The sequence below is a fragment of the Glycine max genome, chromosome 6 (genome assembly GCF_000004515.6).
Source record: "Glycine max cultivar Williams 82 chromosome 6, Glycine_max_v4.0, whole genome shotgun sequence".
Lineage (NCBI taxonomy): Eukaryota > Viridiplantae > Streptophyta > Magnoliopsida > Fabales > Fabaceae > Glycine > Glycine max.
In genome coordinates this window covers 24,983,410-25,004,421 of record NC_038242.2, presented here as the reverse complement: position 1 = coordinate 25,004,421, position 21,012 = coordinate 24,983,410, and the positions used below count along the sequence as shown (strand labels likewise).

At 35.7% G+C, this 21,012-nt stretch overlaps 1 protein-coding gene across 1 annotated transcript; it reads right to left on the bottom strand.

The window, feature by feature from the left end:
- Nucleotides 1-9,297: 9,297 nt before the first annotated feature.
- Nucleotides 9,298-20,617, bottom strand: LOC100805636 (signal recognition particle receptor subunit alpha). The gene is made up of 10 exons (XM_003527131.4): nucleotides 20,322-20,617; nucleotides 19,109-20,105; nucleotides 12,619-12,703; nucleotides 12,159-12,254; nucleotides 11,102-11,254; nucleotides 10,894-11,001; nucleotides 10,652-10,771; nucleotides 10,271-10,396; nucleotides 9,742-9,825; nucleotides 9,298-9,632 (listed from the first exon to the last, which is right to left on the bottom strand). Exons 2-10 carry the CDS (start codon nucleotides 20,080-20,082, stop codon nucleotides 9,507-9,509), a joined length of 1,872 nt encoding a protein of 623 aa, XP_003527179.1. The 5' UTR covers nucleotides 20,083-20,105; nucleotides 20,322-20,617; the 3' UTR covers nucleotides 9,298-9,506.
- Between the last annotated feature and the right edge of the window lie 395 nt (nucleotides 20,618-21,012).

Sequence of the window (21,012 nt, the reverse complement as noted above, 5' to 3'; positions counted from 1 at the left end):
AGTGTGTAATCGATTACACTCTTTAAAATTTGAATTAAAACGTTCAGAAACTGTTGGTAATCGATTACCATATATGTGTAATCGATTACACAATGCAAATTTTGAATTCAAATTTTAATAGCTATTGTAAATCAGTTTTGGCCACTGGTAATCGATTACATCCTCTGGTAATCGATTACCAGAGAGTAAATTTATTGAAAAAGACTTTTTTAACTTAAAATTCTTGGCCAAACCTTTTGCGATTTCAATTGGAATTCCCTTCCTATTTAATATCCTTTCTAAGACTCTATAGACTGTCTTGATCATCCATCTTGAATATCTCTAATTACTTTGTCTTGAGTAAATCTTTGAGAAGCATATGATTCATGTAATCCTTTGGCATCATCAAAACATTCAGCTTGATCCTTTGTCTACAATCTCCCCTTTTTTGATGATGACAATACCTGAAATCAAGACAAGCTATATACAAGATGATAGCACGTTCACACAACCCTTACTCCCCCTATCTTTTGGCATGTATGCCTAATTGATTTCTAACCCATATGTGTTCTCCCAAGTTCTCTCCCCTTTTGGCAACATCAAAAAGAACTAGATCAAAACAATCAATATCCAAACATTAACACAATAAATATCCAAACAAAGCCAACCATTAAATTGAAATAAATCCATACAGCGTCATAATTAACCAAAACAAAGGCGAGAATTATAATAATAGTGCAAGACTAGAACAAAAAGCCAAATACATGGCGATAAAGCAAAGTACTAATAATATTTGACTACTAATTAAACTAAGTTAGAATAATAACATATAATCTAAGAGGATGAAGGAGGCGGTGGTGGTGGATCAAAGCAAGTTCGGATGAAGGAGACATCTTCTTCAACCCTAGTGATCCTTGATTCCATAGCATCGAACCGCATGTCAACTTGCAATTCCATGGCATCAAACTTGTCACCAACAAAAGTCTGAAGTCCATCAAACTTGTCCATAAGCCTTTGAAGAAGAGTGGAATTATCTTCAACTGGTATGTGGCCTTCATCATCAGCAGGTGGAACACCCTTTTTGATACCACTTGTTAGACAAGTGGCCTCAGTTATCTGCAGGTGGAACACGCTTTTTGACCCAAGAGCCATCACGCTCTTTGCGGTAACCAAAAGAAGCAATCACAGCAGCACCAATTAAAAAAGATCGCTTGATTGGAACATAAGGTTCAGAATCAAGAGGAATTTGAAAATGGCAGAAAAAGAGAGTGAAAAGCCGTGGATATGGTAATGGAGCATTTAATCGCAATGCCTTATGCATGCGATATCTGATTAAGTGTGCCCAGTCAAGTTGACGCCCTGTATGAAAGGCCCACATGATAATTAGATCTTCCTCAGAAACCTGGGCAAGGTTGGAAGACCGTGGAAGCAGAATACGCACAATTAAATAGTGAAGGATGCGGCTTTCAAAAGCCAATGATCCGGCAAGAAGACGTCCGATCATATCCGCATTGTTGGTGCAAACCAACTGGCGGGCATCATGGGCAGAGAAATCAAATTTCCAGTCGTCATTCAGTGTACCTTTAAATGGTACACCGTCACTGGGTAATTTGGTTAAGTCATGGAAAAGGGACTGGTCAATGACCATTTTTATCCCAAAAATTTCAGAAATCAAGATTACAATAAAAAGCTTTAACCAATTCAGGAAAAATAGGCAATTGTAATGACATAAAAGGTAGAAGACCTAAGTTCTGAAAGGCTTGAATGCAATCAAAGGTTTCAGCAGAAAAGAATTCCATATCAATAAACTTAGGGTCGATAATGGAACGAGATGAGAAAAGATTGGAGTACCGTTTCTGCTGTTCATCGGAAGAAAACACTGGGGAAGAGGACAATGAGGGTGGAATTGGTGCTGTGGATGCGCTAGTGCCTCCAGAACGATGAGCTCTTGAAGCCGAAGCGGAGGCGGAAGAACCCTTTCGTTTCTTTGACGATTCTGCCATTTGAGGGAGTTTTTGCAGATTTTAATCGGTGAAATCAAAAGAAAAATGAAAAAGAAGAAGATTGCAATTTACGGGAGTTGATTTGATGAAGAAATGAGTGAGATAGGAAGGTTTGGAGGTTTGGAAATGGAGGTACGGCGCAAGGAGGAAGGGGTTGCGCAGGAGATTCTGAAAACGTGATATTTATAGAGCAGGACGCGTGGTAATCGATTACAAGTAATGGTAATCGATTACAGGAGGAGGTAGCCTACAGGTAATCGATTACATGAATACTGTAATCGATTACAGGCCATCTGTTCTGGTGTAATCGATTACAGTATTCATGTAATCGATTACCAGAACAAAAAAAATAGCCTTTTCCTAAAAGAAAACTTATTTCTTAAGTCTAAAAACTTATGTTATTTAAAGAGTTAATTATACTAACAAGAAAAGTAAACTAAATTAAACAAAACAAGCGTCATACTTCATCAAAAACACAATCAATCATTCATAAAAAAAATTACCTATTCAAATCACTAAGGTCTAAAATCCCTAATTCTCTTCTTATTGAAAATAATATTTCTTTTGGGAGAGGTTTTGTAAAGATATCAGCAAGCTGATTCTTTATATCAACAAACTCTAATATACAATCTCCCTTTAGGACATGATCTCTAAGAAAATGGTGCCTAATTTCTATATGTTTGGTTCTAGAGTGTTGAACAGGGTTTTTGGATAGATTTATGGCACTAGTGTTATCACACTTAATAGGTATACGATCAAGAAGGATACCATAGTCAGATAATTGTTGCTTCATCCATAAAATCTGTGCACAACAACTGCCGGCAGAAATATATTCCGCTTCAGCAGTGGACAAAGCAACACTTTTTTGTTTCTTACTATGCCATGAGACAAGAGCGGATCCAATGAATTGACAGGTTCCACTTGTGCTTTTTCTATCAGTTTTAGATCCGGCAAAGTCAGAATCAGAATATCCTATTAAGTTACATGTTGAGTTCTTAGGATACCATAATCCTAAATTTATTGTACCTAATAGATATCTCATGATTCTCTTAACTGCACTCAAATGTGATTGTTTGGGGTTGGATTGAAACCTAGCACACATGAATACACTAAACATAATATCAGGCCTACTAGCAGATAAATAGAGAAGAGATCCAATCATACCTCGATACTGTTTCATGTCTATAGATTGACCAGATTCATCTTTATCTAAGTAACAGCTAGTGCTCATCGGTGTAGCCATGTGTTTTGCACTTTCCATCCCAAATCTTTTTATTAATTCCTTGCAGTACTTAGCTTGATTGATGAATATACCTTCTTGAGTTTGCTTGATTTGTAATCCCAGGAAGTACTTTAGTTCTCCCATCATTAACATTTCAAATTCACTTTTCATATCAAGGGAAAACTCCTTGCACAATGAATCATTAGTGGATCCAAAAATTATATCATCAACATATATTTGAACCAACAAAATATCATTATGTTTTCTCTTTATGAATAATGTGGTATCCACTTTACCTCTAGAGAATTCTTTTTCTAGAAGAAAATTACTTAAGCGTTCATACCAAGCCCTAGGGTTTGTTTCAAACCATAAAGAGCCTTTTGCAATTTATAAACATGATTTGGTTTATCCGGGATTTCAAAGCCTGGGGGTTGTTCAACATATACTTCTTCTTGAACTAAACCATTTAGAAAAGCACTTTTAACATCCATTTGATAGAGTTTAAAATTCATTATGGATGCATATGCTAAGAGCATTCTAATGGCTTCTAATCTTGCAACTGGAGCATATGTTTCTTCATAGTCTATTCCCTCTTCTTGATTATACCCTTTTGCAACTAACCTAGCCTTATTTCTAATAATTATGCCATGTTAATCTAATTTATTTCTAAAAACCCATTTTGTTCCTATGACAGGATAATTTTCAGATTTTTCTACTAGTTTCCACACATTATTTCTTTCAAATTGATTCAGTTCTTCTTGCATGACAATGATCCAGTTATCATCTATTATGGCTTCTTTTATATTTTTAGGTTCAATCATAGATACAAAAGCCATATTATTGCATAAATCTTTAAGAGAATGTCTAGTTGTTACCCCTTTTGAGATATCACCAATAATGTTGTCGAGGGGATGATCTCTTGAAGCTTTCCATTCTCTTGGAAGTTCATCATTTGATTTGACTTCTTCTGGAGGATCTTCATTGTTTCCTTTATCATTTCCTTTGGAATCTTGTTCATGAATATTCATATGTTCTAAAGAATCTGCAATATCATCTAGCATATTCTTTCTTGACAAGATAACATTAGATTCATCAAAGGTAACATGAATGGATTCCTCGATATTCATAGTTCTTTTATTATATATCCTATATGCTTTGCTTTGTAATGAATATCCAAGAAAAATACCTTCATCAGATTTTGCATCGAATTTTCCTAGATTATCTTTACCATTATTAAGCACAAAGCACTTGCAACCAAAAACATGTAGATGAGAAATATTAGGTTTTCTACCATTATATAACTCATATGGGGTTTTCTTTAAAATGGGTCTTATCAAGGCCCTATTCATGATGTAACATGCAGTATTGACAGCTTCAGCCCAAAAATACTTTGGAAGAGAAGTATCATTTAATAAAGTTCTTGCAATTTCTTCCAATGACCTATTTTTCCTCTCAACAACTCCATTTTGTTGAGGGGTTCTAGGTGCAGAAAAATTGTGTTCAATACCATGTTCATCACAGAATAATTCAAAATCTTTATTTTCAAATTCACCCCCATGATCACTTCTAATGGATGCAATCTTGAGATTTTTCTTGTTTTGTATGACTTTTGCAAGTTTTCTAAATGCTTGGAATGAATCACTTTTATGTGTAATAAATAATGTCCAAGTATATCTAGAGAAATCATCAACTATAACTAGAGCATAGTAATTTCCTCCAAAACTCATGGTTCTAGATGGACCAAATAAATCCATATGCAATAATTGTAAGGGTTGAGTGGTTGAAACAACATTTTTAGGTTTGAATGAGACTCTTGTTTGTTTGCCCTTTTGACATGCATCACATAATTTATCTTTTTCAAATTTCAATTTAGGCAAACCAACTACTAAATCTTTTGAAATTAATTTATTTAAGTGATCCATGTTTATGTGAGCAATTCTTTTATGCCATAACCATGGATCATCATCTTTGCTAAGAAAGCAATGATTGTTTTCTAGTTTTATGCTTAAGTCTATCATGTAAACATTATTGACTCTATGTCCTACATGCTTTATATTAATGTCATGCTTATGTTCTATAAGACATTTTTGAGAATCAAATGATACTAGATAGCCTTTGTCGCATAATTGACTAACGCTAAGCAGGTTGTGCTTAAGGCCTTCAACAAGTAGAACATTTTCAATGGAGTTTGAAGAATTTGTACCTATTTTACCAACTCCAAGGATTCTACCTTTGTTGTTGTCACCATATGTTACGTGCCCACTTTTCTTTGGAGAGATATGTGTAAAATTTGATGCATCTCCAGTCATATGTTTTGAGCATCCGCTATCTATGTACCACTTCTTCCTCAAAGACACCTACATATCAAATTTTTGACTTAGGTACCCAAACTTTATTGGGTCCTTGCATGTTAGTATAAACTGAGGATCCTTTTGGGACCCATATCATTTTAATGTTGTTGTAATTTTTCTTGAAGTAGCAAGTTGATATGTCATGTCCTCTTCTTCCACAGTAAAAACAAGTTATATAATTACATTTTTGTGTGGAAGTAGAAAAGTTTTTATAAAACTTTTGTTGTTTTTCAGATTTATACCCTAGTCCATTCTTATTGGAAACATATCTTTGTTTACTTAATATGACATCTAAATTATTTTTACTATAAGAAAATTTAGCAAGTGAATTTTTTAACTCTTTAATTTCTTTTTCATATTTTTCACAACAACTACAAGGATCTGATAGTTTCTTGTCAGAAATAGTGGAGATATTAACTTTTTCATTTATTTTAGAAATTGAGACTTCATTTCTAAGATGATCTAATTCTTTGTTTAATTTTGAGATTTCATTTTCTAAATTTGAAATTGTTTTCTTTGAAGATGAAACTAATTTTGCAAGTTTAATTGATTCTTTATGCAGATCAGCAAATGCTTCTTGCAATTCATCAAAAGAAATAGATAAGTTATTTGAAGATGTTACCTCTTCATCACTTTCGTAACTTTTAGCCATAAGGCAGAGATTTATCTCTTCATTTTCTGAATCTTCAGAAGATTCCATATCATTTTCATCCCATGTGATGTATGCTTTCTTCAGTTTCTTTTCACTAAGATTTTTCTTTTCAGATTTCTCCATCTTTTTCTTGAAGATGGGACAATTAACCCTCAGATGTCCAGGTTGATTACATTCAAAGCATTTTAAAGTAGAGGATGAATTTTCTGTCCTTCTCTTTGATTTAAAATTTGGTCGCCTCTGATTTCCTCTTACTTTAAGAAATTTGTTGAACCTTTTTACAAAGAAACTTAGATCATCATCATCATCTGCATCATTATCCTGATCACTTTCTTCTTGAATTGAGGATGATGCTTTAAGAGCAATTCCTTTCCTTTTCTTGTCATTTTCTTCATTTTGGTGCAATCTCAATAATTCCATCTCGTGTTCCTGCAACTTTCCAAATAAAGTGGCAAGGGACATGTTAGACAAATCTCTTGATTCAGTAATGGCCGTTACTTTGGGTTGCCATTCTCTACTTAAACATCTTAACACCTTGTTTATGAGATCCTCATTTTGAAATTCTTTACCTAAGGCTGCTAGATGATTTACTATATGTGTAAATCTCTTTTGCATGCTTTGAATATTTTCATTTGCATTCATTCTAAATAATTCATACTCATGAGTTAGTGCATTTATCCTAGATCTTTTAACATCTGTAGTTCCTTCATGTGTTAATCGAAGAGTGTCCCACATTTCCTTAGCACTCTTACAATTTGAACCCTGAAATATTCATCCATTCCCAGGGCAGATGTTATTATGTTTTTGGCTTTTAAATTGTATTGTACTCGTTTTCTATCCTCTTCAGACCATCTATCTCTAGGTTTTTCTATAGTTATACTTTCACTTGATGAACTGCCATCTATTGTAATTCTTTCTACTGTGGTGGATATATAAGGCCCTATTTCTATGGCTTCCCAAATATTTAGGTCTATTGCCTCAATAAAAATTTGCATTCGGGTTTTCCAATAATGGTAACCCTCTCCATTAAAGATTGGAGGTCTATTGATAGAATTCCCTTCTGGAAATAAGGAGTTTGCTGAGGCCATCTTTTTCTTGAAGCTTCAAAACTTTATACAAGAATGAAGCTCTGATACCACTTGTTAGACAAGTGGCCTCAGTTATCTTAAGAAGGGGGGGTTGAATTAAGATATCCCAAAATACTTCCCCAATTAAAAATCTATTTCACTTTCTTTTCAAGTTATAAATTCCCTTAACAATGAACTTCTTAAATATTAATTCAAATAAAACAATTTGAATATGAATATAAAGCAATAATAAACAAAGGAGATTAAGGGAAGAGAAAGTGCAAACTCAAATTTATACTGATTCGGCCACACCCTTGTGCCTACGTCCAGTCTTCAAGCAACCCGCTTGAGAGTTCCACTATCTTGTAAATTCCTTTTACAAGTTCTAAACACACAAGGACAATCCTTCCTTTGTGTTTAGAATTCCTTTACAACAAGAGACCCACAGTCTCTTAATCCCTTAAAGAATGAGGAGAAGAAGAAGAATGAATCTCTCTAGAAAGAGATAGATTTTACAGATTGAGCACTCAAATAATTCCTTAATGAATTGCAATTGAATTGGCCAAGGAATTTTTAAGAGGATAGAATGATTTTTGCTCTTTGAGAGGATAAACACTTGTTGTTCTGAAAAACTCTATCAAAATCGTGTCTCAAGTCACATATATATAGGCCTATGATAGCCATTTAATAACCACATAAAAAGATGTGACTGTTGAAAATGTTTTCTGAAAAACTCCTCTGGTAATCGATTACAATAAGTGTGTAATCGATTACACTCTTTAAAATTTGAATTAAAACGTTCAGAAATTGCTAATAATCGATTACCATATATGTGTAATCGATTACACAGTGCAAATTTTGAATTCAAATTTTAATAGCTGTTGTAAATCAGTTTTGGCCACTGATAATCGATTACATCCTCTGGTAATCGATTACCAGAGAGTAAATTTGTTGAAAAAGACTTTTTTAACTTAAAATTCTTGGCCAAACCTTTTGCAATTTCAATTGGAATTCCCTTCCTATTTAATATCCTTTCTAAGACTCTATAGACTGTCTTGATCATCCATCTTGAATATCTCTAATTACTTTGTCTTGAGTAAATCTTTGAGAAGCATATAATTCATGTAATCCTTTGGCATCATCAAAACATTCAGCTTGATCCTTTGTCTACACTAGGTGCACCTAGCAGCACTCAAAAAGGAGGTGTGAAAGGATGAAACCCATCATGGCCAGGAGCCTTATAAGAGCTCATAGCAAAAATGGTGTTTTTAATTTCCTGAATAGTCATGTTGGGCAAGCTTAGAAGATACCTCATGCCCAGTGGTTAAGCCTTAGAATTATTTATTTGGATAGCTAAAAAATATTGGAAATTATTTAGATTTATAAAATAAATAATCGATAATTCTTTATAAAATAAATATTATATAAAATACTATTATAAAACTCAAAATTATATGAACAGTATTTACTTAACTGTTAAAATTATAATCAATTTCATTGTAAAATTCTTTGTCAATTTTTATTTATTTTATTAATTTGATTTTGATATTGTTGTGTTTATTTAATGTTCACAGGATTATTTGATTATTTGAGAAGATTATTGAAGGTTGATAACATTTTTTTTTAGTTTTAACTGCCAGAAAATTTAAAACCAAACAACCACGTCATGCCATTGAAGCTAACAAAAGAAAGTAAGGAACTAAAAGCAGCACAGGAAAATATTGAGATTTTGACCAATAAATTTTGAGACGAAAAATAAAAATCATAAAATGACTGAAAACATAATTATTTTTTTCATACTCTCATGATGGAAAATCCCGAGAGGGCGAGAGGAAAAAGTATCTTGAGTAATACAGGAAACGTCTTTCCCTGCACCTTATATTACAGTCATGAAGAAGCATCCCAAAATGGTGGATGCAGGGATGATCCTGAATACAAGTTTCTTAAACGGAGATATACGGTTAATTTAATAATAAAGGAAGAAGGGAAGGGAGAAAGATGCCGTAAGTTCGAATCTCCTTGCTAACAAAAACTAAAAGCTAACATTTGCTGATTAAAAAAAATAACAAGTTCCTTAAACTAAACAAACCAAATTGCCTCAAAAGTCAAAGCCACATAGTTTTTTTCCTCACCAAGTAATGGGATCAACGAGGATTAACAAGTTCATCATTCAACAGAAACAAACATGACAGGTAAACAGGATTGCAAGGGAAAATAAACCACTTTGTGCCCTCATTTAAGGAGAGTCTTCACAATTGATTTGACATTGAGCTTCTTGAGGTCAGTATAAGACTGTCCACAGCCCACAAACATGACAGGAGCTCCAGATATGTAAACCATTGAAAGTGCAGCTCCCACCTAATAAAGGGAACCATAGTAAACCAATAACTATTCATGATCAAACAAGATCCATATCATATGTCAACCCCAAAATTCATATCTCCTTGCAATTTTAGAATTCATGTACCTTATCATCTATGGTGTCAAATTTCGTGAGCAAGATCCCATCAATCAATCTTGGATTAGGTGATGTTGCAAGGTCAGCTAATTTCTGCAGTGAATGTGAAATAATTGAGGTTAAATAAAAAAAAAAAAAATTTGACACATTGTCAATGTGAAGATGTTTGCACTGTTAACAATTACAAATAATAATCTTAAATGAAACTTTTAACGTAATTATTACAAAAGTCAATAGTTTTCAATTATACAACAATCCATGATTGAGGGTGAATCTTGGCCCAGCGATAAAGTTGTGCCTTGGTGACCCTCCCATATACAATGATAAGGCTGTATACAATGACCCTCCCATATACCTTCGCTTAGTGAAGAGCCTTTGGGCAATGGGGTACGTTAGTTGTTTATATAACAATCCATGATTAATTGGATGATACTGGCAGTATAAAATATCTTTACAGAGTCAGTATATTCTAATTTATTTCATAAAATAAGGAAAACAGCAATAGCGGGGCAATATTGAGCAAAATATAGAATCAAACCTGATTGAACTTTGAAAGCTGATCAACAGCGTCATTACCAACCAGTGCTTCTCCAACAAATAAGACTAGATCTGGATTGTTAAGGTAGATGAGTTTTGACAGTGCTCTCATAAGTGGTTCATTATCCTGAAAACCAGCAGCCACATATCAGATGAAAAGAAAAGCATTCAAATAAATAAACACCTTCTAACATTATGCATATGGTTCTCCATCCCACTAATATGTATGATTCATGACTTTCAGTGTTGTGCAATAAAAGAGAAGAACAAAAACAATGTGTCATTGATTGGAGTTGCCTCCATTTGTACTTCATATATATATGACTCAAAACATCTGACAAAATAATCAAACTCTTATCCAGAATAGTAACTACATTAATACCTGCATACGACCAGCTGTATCAACGAGAACCACATCCGAACCATTGCGTGAAGCTTCTTGAATTGCTTCTTTTGCCACAACGGCAGGATCTTTCTCATAGCCCTTCTCAAATATAGGGATCTGAAACAAGGAAATTATAAGAACATATGCCTCTAGTTAAAAGCTTTGCCATGAACGAAGAAAATAAGAATATGCAAGTTAAAGAACTACACTAATATTTAAGCAGTAAAATCAATATAAACCTGAAGTCTTCGAGCATGGGTCCGCAGCTGCTCAACAGCCCCTGATCGAAATGTGTCACAAGCAGCCATCATAACACTGACCTTGTGCTGCAAAAGCCAGTAAGCAACCTACAAGGTGACACAAAATAAGCCAACCTTTTCCAGTTAAAAAGCATGCCCTATGTATGGAATCTCAATTATATTGGAGATACAATATGATTTACTTCACCTTAGCTAGATTAGTAGATTTTCCAACACCATTAACACCAACAAATACAACAACATATGGTTTCCTTTGCTCCTTGGCAGCATGCACATCTCTCAGTATATCAATAGAGCGTCTAGGAGTTAAAATTCGAATAAGAGCTTCTTCCATAGCCGCCTACATTAATATTTTTAACTATACTATTAGTATGAATATGTTAGGAACCAAGAATTGAAATGAGAAAGAAAAGAAAGGATTCTATTGACTAGTAAGAAAAGAACAAAAAATAGGAGAGAAAACTCTCCTCCAAGGTTTTCCCCTTCACAAAGGATTAATGCTCAATCTACAAATGATTAGATCCCCTTCTCTCCTATCTTTCTTCCCTTATTTATATCTAATAAACCCCTCTAATTAACTAACTAACCCCTTAACTAATTAACAAAAATCCTAACTGTAGTAACTAACTCATTAATAGTCTAACCAATCTTAACTTTCTCTTCTCTTTATATCCTAACAATAATACACCCCTCGTAAAAATCAACCTTGTCCTCAAGGTTGGAATTTAAAAACTAGAATTGCACACAGAAACTTCCTCAAGTTTTCTCTGATTGTTGGAAGACAACTGTGCCCCTTGTAGCTTTAACTGGGAACGACCCACTGCCCTTACAGGCAAACTGAGGTCCAGCAGCTTTTGCTAGGAACCAAGAATTGAAATGAGAAAGAAAAAGGATTTTATTGACTAGTAAGAAAATTTCAGAAAATAGGAGAGAAAACTCTCCAAGGGTTTCCCCCTTCACAAAGGATTTCTCCTTTCACAAAGAGCTAATGCTCAATCTACAAATGATAAGATCCCCCTCTCTCCTATCCTTCTTCTCCTATTTATATCTAATAAACCCCTCCAACTAACTAACTAACCCCTTAACTAACTAATCAACATCCTAACTATAGTAATTAACTCATTAATAGTCTAACCATCTAAACTAACTTTCCCTTCTCCTTATATCCTAACAGAATGTATACAAGTGAATTCATAAAGTAAAGGCAGCCCTAAATGTAGATACGAAAGAAGATAGAAACAAACATGCACTGTTGAAGATATCCTTGTAAATGAAGCCAGCTTTTTTCCTTCAAGACTTGCTGCCACTGATTCACAGAGTTTCTCAGCTATCTCCTCAGCCTACAAGAAACATGGAATGCAAACAATATTAGCTAGGTAAATGACCCAAGATTAAGATATACTCCATTTGGACTCAATTATAAGCAACAAAAAAAATGGACTCAAATATAAGTAATTTTAATTACTTCCGCCCCTATTTAATGATATCATCCCACAAATACCCTTAAATTCAGATTCTATTTTCAATTACTTTAATTCAATATATAAAGTTCCAATGAAGGATAAATGAGGAAATGTGATTAGTAAATTTCATTTCAATGACATTAAATACTTTCTTAATTTTTCTTATATTTGAGTCCGGATGATGTACAAAGGAAAAAGAAAAGAAAGATAATGTTGTTGAGTGTTGAGTAGAAACACATACCACATTCTTGGTCATGAGCCTATCCTTTAGAGCTTTTAAAGCTGGTTCTAAGTCTGACTTCTCTAAATTTGCCTTCCCTGCAATACTGCACAAGGGATTATGTGAAAATATTCTAATTAGTTGTTTCAGAGAAAAGATGAAAATAAAAACAAGATAAAAAAAGGTAAAAATTAAACTATAAGTTTTAATTTAGTCTGCCAAGGGCAGAAGGCGCAAAAGTTATTTGAATCCAAATAACACGAAATGCTTAAGAATGACATGTGGATTTTTTTCCTTCATTAAATAGCTTCTATAAGAATAAGTTGTAGAATTCCACATTTCACTGTTTTTTATTTAAGAACTTGATGGCAAGGTATAAGGAACATGATCTAAGTTTGGTCTTTAAAAGAGTTCTTAACAGAACTAAAGAAGATAAAAGAGAGAAAGAACTTTAGAATCAGAAGTTATTACTATGATTGGGTAACTGATTTCTGTTACAAAGAGAAGTATTTATAGAGTTCTAGAAGGGTTAGTTATCACTAACGAACCTTCTAACTAACTGTTAACTAACACTGACACTTAACTAACTGAGTAACTAACTCAGTGACAAACATAGTTAAGTGAGTGTGCAGTTGAATACTGCACCTCCCATAATACTACTCTAATACCCCCCACCCCCCCACCCCCCCTCAAACTCAAGGTGGTTGAGTCTTTGAAACAGACTCAATCACATTGAGTTTGGTCCTCAGAAAACTGAATCTAGTAGGAGATAGGGGTTTAGTTAAAGCATCTTCCCATTGGTCAACAGCAGGGATATGATGTCCAATAAGCTGCTTAATCAACACTTTTTCCCTAACAAAAAAGACATCTATCTCCATAAGCTTCGTTCTGTCATGGAGAACAAGATTATGGGCAATGGCCACAACACTTTGATTGTCACAAAACATGATGGGAGTGTAGAAAGAAACTTGAAGTTCAGTCAACAGTGTTTGGATCCAAGATATTTCAGCAGTGGTCTGAGCTAGACTGTGGTATTCTGCCTCTGTGCTAGACCTAGCAACCACTTGCTGCTTGCAGGACCACCAGAAGATGAGATTTGAGCCAAAATATATTGCTGCACCGGAAGTGGATCTTCTATCATCAATATCTGAAGCCCAATCTGCATCACAGAGGGCCATCAGAGTGTAGGTCTGGCTTGAGGCAGCAGGCTTTAGATGCAGACCATGAAGAACAGTACCCTTCAAGTACCTTAAAATTCTCTTGACTGCAATCCAGTCAGGTTCTGATGAATTAGCCATAAATTGACAGACTTTATTCACTGACAAAATGCTCTGGTCTAGTAATAGTCAAGTATTGAAGAGCCCCAACCACAGATCTGTAGAGAGTTGGAACAGAAAAAGGTTCTGAGCCTGATTTAGTCAGCTTGCAACTAGAAGCCATAGGGGAAGCAATGGATTGAGCTTCTGCCATACTGGTTTTCTGCAATAAATCTCTGATATATTGGCTTTGAGTAAGCAGAATTGATTTGTCGGCCAGAGTCTTCACCCCTATTCCAAGAAAATAATCTAACAAACCAAGCTGTTTGAGAGAGAATTTTGAATTCAACTGAGAGGTAAGATGCTAAATTAAAGGAATAGAACTTCCAGTAATTGTAATATCATCAACATACACAAGAAGATATATAGTGTGCGATTGGGTCTTGTAAATGAACAAAGAGGGATTACATTTACTTGCCACAAACCCGAACTGAAGTAAGGTAGTCTGAAGCCTTTCAAACCATTGCCAGGGAGCCTGCTTGAGGCCATAAAGAGCTCTGTTTAGTTTACATACCAGAGAAGAACTAGTGTCTTGAAATCCTGGTGGTTGAGACATATACACAGTCTCATGGAGTAATCCATTCAGAAAAGCATTGTTGACATTCAGCTGAGCTAGTTGCCACTGATTAGTTAGTACCAAAGACAAAATAAGTCTGATTGTCAAAGGTTTCAGAACAGGAGAGAAAGTCTCAGAGAAGTCAAAACCAGCCACTTGATTAAAACCTTAGCAACTAATCTAGCTTTGTACTAGTTAATAGAACCATCTGCATTTTCTTTGACTCTGAAAACCCACTTACACCCAATGGGTTTTCTGTCTGGTGGCTGAGGAACCAGACTCCTAGTATTATTCCTCATCAAAGCTTCATACTCATGCTGCATGGCAGAGATCCAATTTGGATCTGTTAAGGCTTGCTTAACAGATTTGGGTCCACAATGAACCAACACAAGAGTGGGGTTAACTCTTGGTAAATGAATTCCAGACTTTGATCTGGTTTGCATGGGATGTATATTTGGTGGTCTGTGAGGTGAAGTGGGAGGAAGAGATGAGGATGTGGATTCTGAGCTGGTTACTAAAGGGTGAGACTGTTCAGTGGGAACAGTAGTGGATGGTTGGGGTGTATTGGATGCTGGAATGGAAGGATCAACATTAGACTGATCTGTTTGTGCAGTATGGGAAGACTGAACAGAATCAGAACTAGGCTGAGGATTAGTTGAGGTAGGTTGTGGTAAATTTGAGGGTTGTGTAATGGGAATAGGAGGAAAGTAATGCTGAGTTAAAGAAGAGTTAGACTGACTAGAAGGAGAGGAGGACTCAAATAGGTCAGCATAAGGAAACTTTGACTTATTGAAGATCACATCTTTAGAGATATAAACTCTTCTAGAGGGAGACAGACATTTATACCCTTTGGAGATGTAGAATATCCCAAAAAGATACATTCATGAGACCAAAAGTCTAATTTGTGGTTGTTGTAAGGTCTGAGCAAGGGAAAGCAAGAGCACCCAAAGGTTTTGAGGAAACTGTAATCAGGAAACTTTTAAAACAACACATGATAAGGTATTTCAAACTTAAGGGATATTGTAGGTAATCTATTTATCAAGTATAGAGCTGTGCAAAAAGCAGAATCCCAAAATTTGAGAGGTAAAGAAGCATGATGAAGGTTAGACCTAACTCCACTATACGTCTGTGTTTTCTTTCCACAACCCCATTTTGATGATGGGTGAGGGGACAAATAAGTCTGTTGAATACCACAATCAGCCAAAAAGGATTTTAATGGTGTAAATTCCCCTCCCCAATCAGTTTGAAGGCTTTTGATTTTGGAATTAAACTGTAATTCTGCCATAGCCTTAAACTTTTGAAAGACATTTGAGGTTTCAGATTTGGTTTTGAGAAGATAAATCCAAGTAAACCTAGAATATGCATCAACAAAGGTTATATAGTATGAAAAACCATTGATTGAGGAAACATGGGCAGGGTCCCAAAGATCACTGAAAATTAACTCTAGGGGAGAAGTGTAAACAGATTCAGAAGGAAAGGAAGGAAGTCTATGAGACTTGCCCACCGCACAAGCTGAACAAAAACTCAGAATTTTTATTAGATGTAGGTATTTTACAGTGTTGAAAGACTAATTGCCATAGTTGCGAAACCCGGTTCGGCCCAGCCGGTCGGACCGGTTCATCCGGGACCCAGTGACATAATCGGGCCGGTTTCGCTATTGAACCGCTCATTCATGTGACCCGGGATGACCCGACCAAACCCAGCCGGTTTTGTGGAAACCCGGTGACCCGGCCGGTTTTAAAAACTCGAATTGGGTTGTGCACATTAAAAAAAATAATGGGAGTGCAGAAAGTTTATCCGCACTCTTTTTGTTTATTGGAAAACTGGACTTTTGGCTCATTTTGTTTATTGAAAACTGGACTTATGTTTTAATTTAGGTAGTTGCTATTTACACTCTCTTTATTACTAATACACTTCACTTGTGTTATCAACTTTAATACTTCAATTATTATTTTGGATTTTGGAGTATGGAATTATGGATAGATTTTTCTTAATCAAGTAATGTTAATGTTAGTTATATACTTATATATAATATATACATATATAATTTAAATTTTTTTAATATAGAACAAGTCAAACCGGACTAATTACTGGCCCACCGGTTGGACCATTGATCCACTAATCCACTACCTCGATCGGGCCAATGACCGGATTGAATTTCACAACTATGCTAATTACAGTACATGAGAATTAGGATGACCAAGACGATCATGCCATAGAGACCTAGTACTAGTACATGGATTTACAATGAACTTTTCAGACCTATTGCATGAAGTCACATAAGACTTTTCAAAAGTTGAAATACAAGCAAGAGCAAAAGAAGCAAACACAAGATGATGAAGCTTGATGTTGGAGAAGCTGTAAAGACCATCAGGACCAACATTACCTTGAAGCAAGACCTCATTGGTTACCTGAGATTTCACAGCACAATTTAGGATGAAACTCAAAAAAGACTCTATTATCTTTAGCAAACTGGCTGACACTAATAAGGTTTTTAGTGATATGAGGCACATTCAATAGATGATGAAGAGATAAAGAGATTTTAGTATTATAGAGAGAGATAAAGGAGGAAGAACCAGAGGAACAAATGGGCAAACCTTGACCATTGCCAATGAAAATTAGATCAGGTCCTTCAAAAGGCTCAATTTGTTGAATATTTTGAAACTCTCCAGTTACATGAAAGGAGGCACCTGAATCTGGAATCCAATTGTTATTTGTGGAAGTCGTGATTAGGGACCTTGGTTAATAAAGCACTAGGGTTGGGGTTACTTCCAGAATTAGCAGACTTGTAATTGTTATTGGTCCAGACATTTGAGGGACGAGAATCACCATAATACAGCCCAGAATTAGGGTCAGCACTACTCTGACCAGAAGCACTATTGTACTGATTCTGAGGCTTATAATTCTGCGAGGTAGGATCACGAAGAACTAAAGAGGAATTTGGCTGATAGTTTTCATCAAAGAGAAAATGACAAACAGAAGCAGTGTGCCCATACTTGTAATGCACTTCACATTTAAAATTGGTGAAGCAGCCTGCACCACAACCATGGCCACTGCCACCACGACAACCACCATTGCAGTTAAAACCACCACTGTAACTACCTCCACGGCTAGAACCCCCACGAAAATTGGAGAAGCTTTCAGGATCCTATTTGTTTGCCACCTGAGTTAGATTAATTGAGGAAGAATCAGAGAAAGATTGCTTGAACTTGTTCAAGCGCAATTCATGAGCCAATAAAAACGCCTCAAGTTGATCAATAGGCTGGGGTTCAAATTTGCTTTCAATAATCACAATAATCAGATGATAATCCGGCGAAAGACCTTTAAGAATAGAATCAATATGCTCTTGAAGCATAATCAGGCTTCCAACGGAAGCAAGAGAATCAGAAATTGCTCGAATCTGCGACAGAAACTCATGCATCGATTTGCCTGCAAGTGTCGTAGCTCGAAGCTGAGTGCGAAGTTGACGAGCTGTGGCTATCGTTTGCTTGTGAAAATAATCATGAATGTGTTCCCAAACCTCATAGGAGTGGGTGCATCCTAGAACTCGCGATAAAATCGATGTAGAGAGTGTCGATTGAAGCCATGTGAGGAGCGCTTGATCATGTTGCTCCCAACTTTCATATGCTGGATTCTCAATGCCAGCGTCACCATCATCTTCAGAGAGGAAGAAGAGCGGAATCTGTGGATTTGCGACAAATGGCTGAAGTCGATGGGACTTGATAACTGGTTCAAGCTTGTGAGAAATTGAATTCAGGAACAAAGAAGCAGAAAGCAATGCATTCTGTTGTGACGCTATTGATGATCGTCACCGAGCTCTAGATACCATAAAAGAGTTCTTAACAGAACTGAAGAAGATAAAAGATAAAGAGTAAAAGAGAGAAAGAACTTTAGAATCAGAAGTTGTTTTTATGATTGGGTAACTGATTTCTGTTACAAAGAGAAGTATTTATAGAGTTCTAGAACAATTAGTTATTACTGACTCTTAACTAACTGAGTGACTAACTCAGTGACTAACATAGTTAAGTGAGTGTGCAGTTGAATACTGCACCTCCCTTTATACTACTCTAATAGTCGTATGCTTAATGTCAGTAAACATCAGGAAGAGGGAACAGGAAGCAAGACAAACTTCCCTTGATTATCCAAAATGGAACTTGATTCGTCATGTAAGAGGATGAAATTTCAAGAACAAGAATAACAACTTTATTTTGTTCCCCTCCTCTACCCAATTCTTAAATTTTCTAATAAAGTGATAGAACACCTAATTCCATTACAATTTACAAAGTGAACTAAGAGGATTTAGTGAAGATACATGCATATAAAGTGCCAAATATTGCATGATACAGAGCTGATTTCTCACCTATAAGGCTCCAATTGAAGAAAATTTACAGAACACAATTTTATTAGCAACACAATATTCCAGCAAAACTAGTAACACAATACTGCACAAACTGATAGTAATATACAGTTACATATAGATTTTGAAGACTTCCAGCATGAAACAAACAAACCCATAGGTCAATAGTAATACAGCATATACGTTAAACTACAGATAGTTTCAGCAAGATATTCAGACAACTTAACAAAAAGATAAGCAATGACCCTAGGCAAGATATATTAGAATACAGGGTAGTCTTACCTCTGGAACATGGATGAAAACCAACCCTTGCTTTTGGCATCAGGCTTTCTGTTCTTCCCTGCATCCTCCTCATCCTCGTCCTCCTCTTCCTGCTCACTTTCACTGCTAACAATCTCTTCTTTATCCATCATACTTTCACCTTGATCAGCAGCCACAACAAAATCTATGTTCCTCTCCCCATCCTCACCGGAATGATCGGTAAAGTCCAGTTTAGTTTCTGTAGTTGCAGCTTCATCCCAAACTCTATTTTTCTTCGTGACTTTTTTGTTTGGCTCTGCCTTGGAGGCCTTGGCAACAACAGTATCAGTCTTCTTCCCACCTTTGGTCCTAAGCTTCTGAAGCTTATGTACATCAAAAGCCCCAACATTGGGACTTCCATTATGTCTACCATTCACATCCCTACTCAGGTTAGTATCTTTAGCAACAAGAAAATTTCCATTGGAGTGTCCATTCTCCAACTTCCGCTTGCCATCGTCGCCATCCGCACCACCACCACTCTTCTTCTTCTTATTCCCTCCCTCAAATCCAGATTTATCATTCCCCTGCACCTGCTTCTTCGCATTCCCGGCAACAGGATTTGAATTCGACCGCTTCAAATCCTCGGTGCGAGCCAGGGCCTCCATCTTCAGCTGCCTAAAGGTCTCATCGAAATCGGGGTATGCAGTCGTTTTGGGATCATAAACTTGCGAAAACTCGCGCTTCACCATAGCAAGCAGATCCTCCACATATAAGAGGTGAAGGATCCGTTGGTAAACAGCCACAAAAACAAGACCAAGATCATTGTGGAAGGTCCACTTGAGGGTGTAGGAAGCACCAGGGGCATCATAATTGTATGCTGCCGCACCAGATCGCTCCTCCAAAAGACAGGAACGGATCAAGGTATCGATAGGTGAACCTTTCAGAGCGTTCCCAAGTTCCTTACAAGTCCAGAGGATTAACCCTCCTCTTGTAAATATCAGTAACTGTTCTAACATCCTTGAAAACTTCCAATTTTTTCCTGTTGATCAATCAATAGTAAATAAATAAGAGGAAAAATAACAGCAAATTTTCGGGTTCGGAAAAACCTAGAATCCAACAAGATCACGGGAAAAACATGCTCGAGTTCGTTTGAGGTCGTGTGTCGTGTGGATTGATGATTACGTTGGACTAATCGAGAAAAAAAAGAAATTCGATTGAAAGAACAAAGAATATCGTGGCGGTGAGGGGAAGGTACCTCTTGTTTTTCGGAGTGGCAAGAAACGCGTTCTACGAGAAAATCAGAGACAATTAAAAATAGAAAAAGAAAAAATGAAAATGAAATTGGAGTTCTTGAAAAATTGTTATAAGGTTTATTTATACATGGATTACATGTACAGATCTAAGCGCGCCGCTTAGCGAATGCCCAGATTTTTTTTTTTTTTTACTTTCTTGAAAAACATAAATACAATCCGTCTTATTTTTATAAATTACAATAATACCTCATGAGATTTTCACTAATTACATATCCATTCTTTTCTTTTTCTTTATCTTATGCAACTTTTGCATTCTTGTTACATTAGCATTCCTTATGTCCCAAACACCAATAAAGGATTATACATGTGTAGCGTATGATGTTTTAATTTTATAAAATGTAAATTATAATAATACCTTTTGAGATTTTCACTAATTATATATATATATATATATATATATATATATATTTTTCTTTCCTTTATCCTATGCAACTTTTGCATTCTCATTAGAGTGACACTCCTTGTGTCCCAAACACTGATAACAAATTATGCATGTGACTAGCACATGATGTTTTAATGATTTTTTCCAAGATGTCCTTGTTCCCATCACTTGAGTAATTAAGAGTTCAAATTTGTTTATACATTGCACAAATTCATAAAGCAACACCAAAAATATCATGAGCTAAAAATCAA